This window comes from Carassius carassius, chromosome 17, assembly GCF_963082965.1.
Source record: "Carassius carassius chromosome 17, fCarCar2.1, whole genome shotgun sequence".
In the NCBI taxonomy this organism is placed as follows: domain Eukaryota; kingdom Metazoa; phylum Chordata; class Actinopteri; order Cypriniformes; family Cyprinidae; genus Carassius; species Carassius carassius.
This window is the reverse complement of record NC_081771.1, coordinates 16461775-16473982: the sequence shown is the minus strand read 5'-3', so window position 1 is coordinate 16473982 and position 12208 is coordinate 16461775. Positions and strand designations below refer to the sequence as shown.

The 12208-nt window shown below is 37.7% G+C and overlaps 1 protein-coding gene across 1 annotated transcript in view; it reads left to right on the top strand.

Annotated features, from left to right (window-relative positions):
* Positions 1–577: 577 nt before the first annotated feature.
* The window catches only part of LOC132161218 (tumor protein p63-regulated gene 1-like protein), a 31353-nt gene continuing 19722 nt past the window's right edge, over positions 578–12208 (top strand). Inside the window, exons 1-4 of the mRNA XM_059571113.1 lie at positions 578–734; positions 1366–1611; positions 2284–2375; positions 7261–7437. Coding sequence (XP_059427096.1) covers positions 1372–1611; positions 2284–2375; positions 7261–7437 — 509 coding nt within the window. The 5' untranslated portion in view covers positions 578–734; positions 1366–1371. The remainder of the gene's footprint in view (positions 735–1365; positions 1612–2283; positions 2376–7260; positions 7438–12208) is intronic.

Genomic DNA, 12208 nt, shown 5'->3' with positions numbered 1-12208 from the left:
CGTCAAAAGCGATTAGCAGGAATGGAAATTGACACCTGAATGGTGAAGCCTTTTGATGCATTGTAGAAGGCTCTAATGCTCGAGAAAGCAATCCCCAAACATCCCACTCAAATAATTGTTTGTCTGAATATCTGAAGGCTTCGATCGGCAGCTTGAATTAGTATTTTTGGGAGGACGCATCTAAGGTGGAACATAGCTAAGCATAAAAGAGGAGTAAACTGCACAATGTATCTGTGGCCAGTAGGCCTATGTGTGAAAAGCATGAGGGACAAACATTTTTCCCATGCCCCTCTCTGCCAGAAGATTAAGCGTAAGTGTGAAATCCTAAATGCTGTCGAGAAAAATACAGTTGCAAGTTTTCTCATTGTTTGCTGGGAGAAATGTGGGTGGCTTGGGCTATTTGAATTGATGTCAAAGATGGAAAAGTAAAATAACCACAGTTTTATTGGTTATTCAAGGTGACCAGAATGAGATATTGAAACGAAGAGATTTATAGACTAATTTGTTCTGTTTAAAAGGCTTGTTACTTATTGTTGGAACAACACGTATTTCCTACATAGCCTACTCTGCGAGGGAGCTGCTGTGGTCTTAGAGAAGTTTCGTTTTCTGGTCAACGCCCATCTTCACATCACAGATACCACGGAAGCAGGAAATAATAGGTTCTCGTGCACCTGACGCTGAGTCTAACCGTCTTGTTCGAACATAGCACGTTGATTTAATTCTTGCAGCCAGCGGTAAGATATTTCCTGCCAGCATTTTATTACGTTTAACTATTTTAGCGAATACAGCAGTTTAAAATATGTATCAAATATTTTGGGAGGATTTTAGGGATGGGAATTGTCAGGGCTATGGGTACACTTACTGAGTTTGATTGAAAATTCTAATAACGATTATTTTAGTAGGCTACTAGGACGGAAAAAAATAACTTTCTAGGCTTTTATTGTCACCAGCATGTTGCCAAACGATGAGATCTCTGCAAAGAAGAAATAAATGTAATAGGCCATCTACAGTTTTGGCCAAAGATTTGCGTAAATTAACATTTTAATGACTTTCCACAGCATCACAGTTCTCGGTTTATTTAGGATCTGAGTGAAACCTCAACGATTGATTCATTAGTGTTTCGATTCATTAAAATAGAATCGGTTCATAAGAATCATTTGTTCGGATATTAAACTACACTTGTTTATTCTCTAAAATGAACCGATTTAAACGATTCGGGAATCGGACTACTCGATCGTTCACGCTGATTACTGTAGAAGCTTAAACAATTCTTCCAGTTTAGGCCTATTTATTAATTGTTTATACTTTATGGGTGTTTTCAGCATAATTTCACTGAGAGCTTTGCAAACGATCTAATCTATTTAGGTCACTATGTCAGAGAAAGACGAAGAGACATTCAAATCTGTGGATTTGGAGCAGCAAACCGAGAAGTCTCCGGAACCAGACATCAATCCTCAAGAATCTCCAAGTGAAAAAGAAACCGATAAACCCAGCACACCTTCTACAGAAGCCAAGGGAGAAAGCACCCCCTCTACACATGCTTCAGCAGCCAAAGTTAAATGGACATCATCTGCGGAACAGTTTAAACTGAGAAGATTTTTTGTCCTCAGGGTAATGTCTTTACTAGCCTATTTGAAGTCTCACTGAAGCCTCAGTTTTCTGGGTTGACCACAAATTGGTGTTCTACTGTGTTAGTAATCATTTCTGAATCTACGTTTCTTGACAAACCATGGTTGCTCTGTGGTACAATATAGAGCTGATAACACCTTTTGTAAATATTATCCTCAGTCACATGTTAAGCAGACAATACTCTTTACTTGTCCAGTGCTGCCTGATAATATTCAGTCAAACATATGTTTTAACCTCAAGAGATCACCAAAGGCTATTTTCATGTTTTCTATTTCCTCAGTCTACCTGAGGTCATTTGATTAACAAATAGTGTCTGTTGGCCAGCTCAAATACCAAATGTTGCTATATGAGAGTGGTGAAAAGGCATTACTCATGATTTAAAACCATTTCACTTGCATAGCTATAACTCACATAATTACAAACATTTCTATGCATGTAACTTCTCTTATTGTTTAACTAGTAACGGGACAAATGCTACATAGTGTAAATTTAAGGAACACAGAACACATTTAGTTTGTGTTATTCCATACAATCAATAGATAATCTAGCATTTTAGCATCCTCTGGTGGGGTCTATTCCCTCTAGACCCTAATGTACAGATGCCATTGATTTCAATATGCCTTGATGAAGATGAATTGTGTTTTGTCATTTTAGCCTGGAACACTGGACCATGGCATTGAGGATGTTAAAGCTCTGGTGAATCCCACAGAAGATGGTCCGGTCCAAGGTATCTGGCTCATGGCTGAGTAAGTTTTCTTCTTCTTCTTCTTCTTTCTGTAAAACAACAAATTATAGTTAAAGTATGTACAGACTGTTCTGCAAATATGCAATGTTCACATGGAGTAAGCAAATCACATTCAGGTCTTTTGTCACATAGCTCTCATTCCAGGATGCAAACCATTATCTCACTCCGTGTTCTGTAAACAAGTAAAATGTGCAGGAAATATTTAAAGAGAAATCAGCAGGCAGCAGAATGCAGCTGCTAGAAGATATTTGGCTAAATGTGCTGGCAGATGTCAGCTTCTATCTGTCTCTGCACAGGCTTTCAGAAAACAGTTTAAAGCCCTTGCTATATGATAATTAATAATATATATTATATTTCCCATGCTCCAATGTCTGGGCAGTTCTGTGGTTTGAGATTAGGATTGAAACAAAAGATGAAGTCCATGCAATTCATGCATTTTGACTGCTATAAATTTCTTATGGAAGACGTTGTAGGAAATAGCTTTTTGCTGTCAAAACAAAGACACCTGAAAGGCGTAATATATAGTTTAGTTGCATTAAAGTAGCTTTAAATAGTCTCATATGCCACATTTGTTCATTATCAAACATTCATATAGCTTGCCCTGTGCATGTCTTCGCATTATGTGCATAATTTAAAATCAATGTAGAATAATTAACTTTTACAAAACTCTACAGTACCATCTACAAGTTTAAATTAAAACAGATGTAAATCACTGTAACACATTCATAATATATGAAGCAATACATTTTCTGTGCATTTTTAATGGATATAATAAAAAGATACACAATTGTCATTGAGTTTAACCACAAAGCCTTGAATGTAAACAGTCATCCAACTCTTTGAAAATCTAGTATAATCTAGCAGAAAAGGAAAAGTGTTGAATTCAACAGGTCTTGTGATGCCAAGGGCAACTCATGTTTACAGTACAAGATTCAAAGGCCCTAGGGCCTGTGAGTGTGTTTGCGTCTATGTGGTGTTTTTGTGGTCTTTCACACCTACCACCTGCCCCCAGGCCCACATACCCAGCCAAGGTAAAATATTCCATTTACGTAGTCATAAGTTTCTCACCAAGTGAAAAGTACCTACATCAAACACCATAATGCACCCATAACTTGTAATGTACTAAGATTCCCATGTGCTATTTCTGTCACTGTCCAAATCTGAAGAAGCTCTACATAAATTAACTTCTCACTGCCCAGTTAAGGTGAGAGCACTGACAAAAATAAAACATAACTCTTAAAAAGTGGCTTATCCATCAGTTATTCATTTTCTGAATACACATCTTTGTTTTGACATGTCTTTGAATCTAAAAATATAGGCATGAATATTTGAACAAGTATACCAAAGGCAATTGATTAAATTGTTGAAGCTTTTAGATTATTTAGGCCTACATAATTTAGACCCACATGCTTATACAGATGCATCTAAATAGATTAGAATGTTGTGGAAAAATGTTAATTTATTTCAGTTATTCAACTCAAATTGTGAAACTTGTGTATTAAATAAATTAAATGCACACAGACTGAAGTCTTTGGAAAATTATAGTTTAATTAGAAGATACGGCACGTTTCTTTATTTCCGTTTTGTCGCCCATCTATGGCGTCATATAAACTTTGACCCCTCTAGTTTATCTAACTTACTGCGGAACCGCCAAATACAAAGGTGAACAGAAGCAAAGAAGAGACGAAAAAGAAAAAGTAGTAGCTAGCCTTGATCGAGACTATTATATTTTGTATTTATATTCGTATTTATACCTCAATCAATAACTTAGTTATGGATCATGATTATGCTTTGCCTGCACGTTCTGTGATTCGCAAACGTACGGGTGAAATAAATGACCTGAGAAGGTTTTGGGACGAAGAAGAAACGAGACACGGGTAAATATTGGAGTTGCATTTCCAAGATAGAGAGAGCTTCGTGACAAGCTGAAACTACAGAGAGATGCTTGCATTCTAATAAACAGGTATGCATCCATTCAGCTAACGTTAACTATATCTATCCGTATATTTTGTGAAACGATGATGTCTTGTGTAAAACGCAGACGGACTAGCTCTAATGTATAGTATAATGTAAATCTACATGTGTTCTATATCTAGCTGGATAAAGTAGCTTCAAATGCAGTTCACTATCTTGTTCGATATCATAGTATAAACGTAGCCTAATTATAATTATTAACGAAAGGCAACCGTGTTTTATTTAACATATATTACTACTAGCTAGATGGAATATTGATTTGATAGGGGTCTGATAATTCATATATCTCTCCGTTCGAAAATACGTGATTGTCAAAATACTAAGGCCGGTGACACACTGGCTGCGTGGCGTCTCTGCTGCGTGCCAGAAGCGTGGCGGCTGCCTCGCGTTTTCTGTGTCTTTATCAGAATCGTGCCTGACGCGGCATGGCGCGCTGCTGTAGGTGACACAGAGGGAGACCGCTGACAGACCAGGCTCTTGTCTTCATGACAACAATATCTATACTTCATGTTGAACATAAATATAAAGCCTACTGATAAAGGACACCGTCAACAGTATTGACGGCAAAATAGACTATGTTTGATAGGTGCAATATTTGAAAATCGATAATTATTTATTTATTTTTTAAATTTTTGTATCTGAATTTATGTCAACCTATAGACTTTCAAACATCAAAATGTCATGAATTAATATGTATTTGTGTACAAAATTACATATAAACATATTTTCCTATTATATTTTGCCTGGAAACGCTTCCAACACACGTGCGTGTCGCGTGAAAAATAGGCGTCGGTTCTATTTCTAGCATTCACACGTTTTCTGTGTGGCTCGAGCCGTGCCTGAGACACGCGTCTCACGCAGGCAGTCTGCAAGCTCTAACCTATTAACATGGGAGCCGAATTAAACTGACACACCACACAGCTGAGACGCTTGCGCCACGCATCCAGTGTGTCGCCGGCCTCAGTTAAAATGAGTGAGGAATGTGTGGAGCGACAGAGCGCGTGTTCCAATGAACAACAACTCCCATGAGCCTACGCTCTTTCCCGACGTCATCAAAGTCCGTCTCATGTTATTATTTTGATTGAGTGACCCCTGGTGGCCAAAAATTCCATACTGCACGTTTAACAAAAACCCACCAATTCACTATCTCAACAAATCAGTACAGTATACTTCATTGAATTTCATTGCATTAAATTTATTTAATACCAAGTTTCACAATTTGAGGTGAATTACTGAAATAAATGAACTTTTCCATGACATTCTAATTTATTGAGATGGACCTGTAGGCATTTTTTTTATAAAATAACTCAAAATAACTCACAGAATTCACAGCCACTGCAGCTAGCTATTGATTGATTGGTTGATTTTCAATAGAATAGCCTTTGTAATCTATAAAATGCACTGTGCTTAAATAATTTTCAAAAGATTCCACAAGCCAGGAGTTTTCAAACTGGGATCTGGCCCATGCTAGGAGGCCTATGGAGAGTTTGAGAGAGAAGATCATTTGATTTGTATATATTTTTTGTAGAAAAGAAAAAAAAAAAGATTCTCTCTTCTTACTTGGCCCATAAGTTAAAGAATGCTTGCTTTTGTTATCCATGGGATTTTAAAGACAGTATATTACTTGGATTAATATTTACACTTCATTGTTCATCATTAAATACATTTGAATTAATGTACATTTAACTGTACTCTAATATTGGGTAGAAAAATGCACACTGATCCACAATTTAGTACAAAGTAAATATTTTCTACATTTATCAAGAGAAAGTTTGAAAAAGCCTGCCATTTAGAATAACTGGAATAGAAACAATACTGCAGCAAGATTCATTTGTCTACATGTGCTAAACCAATCTGTCAAACTGTAAATGAACATATGTCCAACAACTTGTTTTAGAATCCTTCTGTGCTTGATCAGAGCTGTGGAAGAATTGTGAGCAACAGATTTGTGAGAATGTAGGCCAGTTCGGGTGTAGTTACATTGATGTACTGTAGCAACACAGCAGAGGTCTGCAGTCGGGCCCAGTAGGGGACCCTTGCTAACATGATCCAGAGAATTAAACTCGTTTTGATTAAAGATGCTGTTAATGATATTGTCCACTCTGGAACTCCTGCCAGACCACAAACATACCATTGTACCATTGAGATTTTCGAAGCGAAGAGCAATAGCAGAATTCCTGCACAACAAACTAACAACTGACAACTGCTTATGATGTTGAATATGTTGCTTGAATGATTGATCCGCTTCAACTACCAAGTGATATTTCAGAACATCTAATTCAGACATATATTACAAGAGCCATTCCACACACACAAAAATAAAAATGCATCGAGCACTTCTAAATATTATTATTATTATTATTATTAATATTTTTTTTTTTTTTTACAAAACTGTGATTGAATAGCATTTGTAAATATGCACAATATTATAGGTTTCAGTCAGTATTGGATAATACAATAATTGTATATGCTCATTTCTAAAATTGGTAAATTTGGAAAGTTTACGTTTAAAATCTCAAATTTATTATTATTATTATTTATTTTTTTATGTACCATACATTATGATTTCACAATGCAATTCACTTGTAGCATTTAAGACAACTATGCTTTAGACTTTTCATTTATTTAGAAATGTTTTAGTTTTTTCTGTCTGTTTAGTTTTTCAGTTTTCATTTATCAGATATTGGGCATAACATGAAAGTTAGGAAGTTATTATCAGGCTATAGAATTGGCCAGAGATAGATAGATTAATTGATTGATTGATTGATTGATTGATTGATTGATTGATTGATTGATTGATGGATGGATGGATGCACTGTGTACAAGGCTATGGTTCTGACATTGGCCAGAATAGTTTTTTTCAACTATTACCAATAGTTTAATACTCTCTCCATTTTCCTGTTACTGTGTAGAGTTGATCATTGGAACAATGAGAAAGAGCGATTGGTGCTCATCACAGAGAACACCCTCCTCCTCTTCAAATATGACTTTGTCATGCTTAATTGTGAGCAGATTCAGAAGATTCCACTCAACTTTATCGACCGCATCTGCCATGGTATCTTCTGCTTTCCACCACGCTCCCTCCTGACGTGAGTAGCACCCATTCTTTCATCAAAATCGCTTTTTTTTTCACTTTCCAAAAAGCCACGTCTCACTACTGCAACAAAAAAAGTCTCTGAAATGTTCATTTGCCTTAACTTCCTCATCTTTTACCACACATGTATGATATTCATAGTGTTTGCTCAACTGTGAACATCAGAAACAAAAACAGAAGTTCAAAAAATTGTCTACGCTACACTGGTTGCTTTTGTGCCACCTGTTGCCATGTGTCAGGAAGGCTTGTGCATTCAAGAACTTTCAGAACTTGTTTTTCTAAGAAACATCTTCCATACAGTTCTGCAAATCAGCTACAAATTCCTCTTCACTTTTTGCACGTCTTGGTTAATTGCACAATAAGTGTAAAGTCTGGGGAGATATAGAGCACATAGATGACAGCCTGGCAGGGATTGTCGAGGATGAGAGATAGACTTATGTTCTGCTTCAGTAACAACATTGTATTTCTGAGAACCGAATGTAAACACAGGGAAATAATGATAGCTGTTAACAATATTATGTTAATATTAATACCAGAATAATATTATTCTGTTAATAATAGCTGGACACCTGGTTGAAAATAACATATTTTATGTGCTGTTGAAAGATGTATCAATAGAAGAACACTATCGCTCAAAGGTTTGGGGTCAGTAAGATTTGTAAAACTTTTATTCAGTAAGTATGCATTGAAATTACTTTACATTGTTATAAACAAAAATCAAATTAATCAAATTAATTGCTGTTATTTTGAACTTTGTATTCATCAAATAACTTAATAAATGTAGCACAAATTTAATTTTAAGGTAAAAATGTAAGTACAGTATCGATAATAAGAAGAAATCTTACTTCAGCACCAAATCCACATATTTAAATCATTTCTGATGGATCATGTGACACTGAGGACAAGAGTAATGCCATAACAGGAACAGCTATTTTAATTGTAATAATATTTAACAATACTACCGTTTGCTGGATTTTTGATCAAATAAATACAGCACTTGTGAGTGTACAATACTTGACTTGTCAGTAAAAGTCTTAACAACCCTAAACTTTTGAATTATATTATATTATATTATATTATATTATATTATATTATATTATATTATATTATATTATATTATATTATATTATATTATATTATATTATATTATATTATATTATATTATATTATATTATAACGAATTAAAACTCCATGATCAAGGGAAGAAGGAGGCGGGAACCGGCAGACAATCAAACAGACTTTTAATTACAAAATAAACACAAAACAGCGCATCAGCCCCTCACGGACGACTGACGCGCACAAATAAAAACCAAACAAAACTAAAACCCAGGCCTGGTCCTCTCTCGTCCGTCACTGTCGTCGCTCCGGTTTTATATCCCTCCATCTCCTCCGTGGAACTCGAAACCGGTGGGTCGAGCAGGTGTCGCTCATTTCCAATCACTCCACCGGCCTCGCTCCTGTTCCCACGTCTCTCGGCCCCGCCCCACTCGTCACATACCCTCGAGACTGCGCTCTTCACATCACGGGCGGCCGGCAGCGAGCTCGCCCGTCCCTGGCAACTCACTCCAGCCCACCGCCTCGAGCGTCATTGGCGGCACACTTCCTCGCCTGCTCGATGGCACCGCGGATTCACCACAGCGGCGAGGGATCTTCAGCAGCGCATCCCTCCTTCTCCTGGGCTTCGGCACCACTATAATGATAAAAAACTTCATAATCATTGGGAAGAAGGAGGCTGGAACCGGCGGACAATCAAACAGACTTTTAATTACAAAATAAACACAAAACAGCCCATCAGCCCCTTACGGACGACTGACGCGCACAAATAAAAACCAAACACAACTAAATCCCAGGCCTGGTCCTCTCTCATCTGTCACTGTCATCGCTCCGGTTTTATATCCCTCCATCTCCTCCGTGGGACTCGAGACTGGTGGGTCGAGCAGGTGTCGCTCATCTCCAATCACTCCACCGGCCTCGCTCCTGTTCCCACGTCTCTCGGCCCCGCCCCACTCGTCACATATATTATATTATATTATATTATATTATATTATATTATATTATATTATATTATATTATATTATATTATATTATATTATATTATATTATATTATATTATATTATATTATATTATATTATAACGAATTAAAACTCCATGATCAAGGGAAGAAGGAGGCGGGAACCGGCAGACAATCAAACAGACTTTTAATTACAAAATAAACACAAAACAGCGCATCAGCCCCTCACGGACGACTGACGCGCACAAATAAAAACCAAACAAAACTAAAACCCAGGCCTGGTCCTCTCTCGTCCGTCACTGTCGTCGCTCCGGTTTTATATCCCTCCATCTCCTCCGTGGAACTCGAAACCGGTGGGTCGAGCAGGTGTCGCTCATTTCCAATCACTCCACCGGCCTCGCTCCTGTTCCCACGTCTCTCGGCCCCGCCCCACTCGTCACATACCCTCGAGACTGCGCTCTTCACATCACGGGCGGCCGGCAGCGAGCTCGCCCGTCCCTGGCAACTCACTCCAGCCCACCGCCTCGAGCGTCATTGGCGGCACACTTCCTCGCCTGCTCGATGGCACCGCGGATTCACCACAGCGGCGAGGGATCTTCAGCAGCGCATCCCTCCTTCTCCTGGGCTTCGGCACCACTATAATGATAAAAAACTTCATAATCATTGGGAAGAAGGAGGCTGGAACCGGCGGACAATCAAACAGACTTTTAATTACAAAATAAACACAAAACAGCCCATCAGCCCCTTACGGACGACTGACGCGCACAAATAAAAACCAAACACAACTAAATCCCAGGCCTGGTCCTCTCTCATCTGTCACTGTCATCGCTCCGGTTTTATATCCCTCCATCTCCTCCGTGGGACTCGAGACTGGTGGGTCGAGCAGGTGTCGCTCATCTCCAATCACTCCACCGGCCTCGCTCCTGTTCCCACGTCTCTCGGCCCCGCCCCACTCGTCACATATATTATATTATATTATATTATATTATATTATATTATATTATATTATATTATATTATATTATATTATATTATATTATATTATATTATATTATATTATATTATATTATATTATATTATATTATATTATATTATATTATATTATATGATATGATATGATATGTTGTTGCAAGTCAGGCTCATTGGAAAATTGTGCCTGTGATGACATTTCTGCAAATTGATATTACGCTGCTTCTTGCACATTTCGCAATACTTTTAAAGTGAATTGTCCAGAGCAGAGCTGTCTAAACTCTGTCCTGGAGGGCCATTGACCTGCAGAGTAAAGCTCCAACCCTTATTAGACACACCAGAAACCAGCTAACCAAGCTCTTACTAGGCACAGAAACTTCCAGTCAGGTGTGTTGAGGCAAGTTGAAGCTAATCTCTGCAGGACACTGGCCCTCCAGGACCGAGTTTGGACAGCCCTAGTCCAGGGAGTGGCCCTAAAAAACAGCATCAGTTTTATTTGAAGCAGTTCAACATGTATGTGGCAGCATTATGTATTCTGCTTGTTGTTTGTCTTACAGCAGTTTAAAAATGTAATGTCCGATGTGTGACTCAGATTTTAATGATGTATTGTGACTGAAAATATTGTACCACCTACACTAAGCCCTACCCTATACCACACCAGTAGTAGTCATGCCAGTTAGCTTGTGATTCATATTTCACGGGACTTCTTTCACTCAGCATTTCGCATCATATGTGCAGTGCTACACTAGGTGTGCTATCAAGCAAGTTTATAACATTAGAACAGCTATACATATTGCGCTGGTCGCACATCAAAATGAATTCTAGGGCTACCCCCTAATAGTTGACTAAACATTAGTCAACGAATAGAGGCTTTCTCAACTAAAATTGTATAAGTCGGTTAGTCGATTAGATACACTATCATTCAAAAGTTTGGAGAAAAAAAAAGTAATCTTGTTCAAGACGGACTGATCATTAACGGCTGGTCCTTGGGGTAATTACAGTATATCAGGCAGGAAATCCTAAAATTCGCTTATCATTCATCAACCTCAAATATGGCTTATCATTGAAACATGTAAGTAGTAGCAACTTTACATGGCCAGTTGCTCTAACGTTACCCTAGATAAATGTGCACTATTAGGAAATATCCATTTGTTTGGATAACAAATACTCTCTAATCCATATGAAAGGTGCGTTTCTCTCTGAAGGTGCGTCCTGTACCTGCGGTCTTCTTAGATGTTGAGTCAGCATCGTCAACTGACTAAGAAAACACTAGTTCATTAAAAAATAATTAACCTATGTGTCCCTGGAGTGGACCAGAAACCAGTCACAAGGGTCTATTTTTTTAAACTGGGATTTATACATCATCTAAAAGCTTTCCATTGATGTATGGTTTGTTAGGATAGGACAATATTTGGCCGAGATACAACTATTTGAAAATCTGGAATCTGAGGATGCAAAAAAATCAAGATATTGAGAAAATCGCCTTTAAAGTTGTTCAAATAAAGTCCTTAGCAATACATATTTCGAATCAAAAATTAAGCTTTGACATATTTATGGTAGGAAATTTACAAAATATCTTAATGGGATATGATTTTTACTTAATAACCTAATGATTTTTGGCATACAAATAGATACAATGTATTGTTGGCTATTGCTACAAATATAACCGTGCTACTTATGATTGGTTTTGTGGTCCAGGGACATATATCTCCTTGCTATTTTTACCAACACACAGTCTTTACTTTGGCTGGTGCTTTGCGGCAAACTTTATGCATGCGCTCGTCGA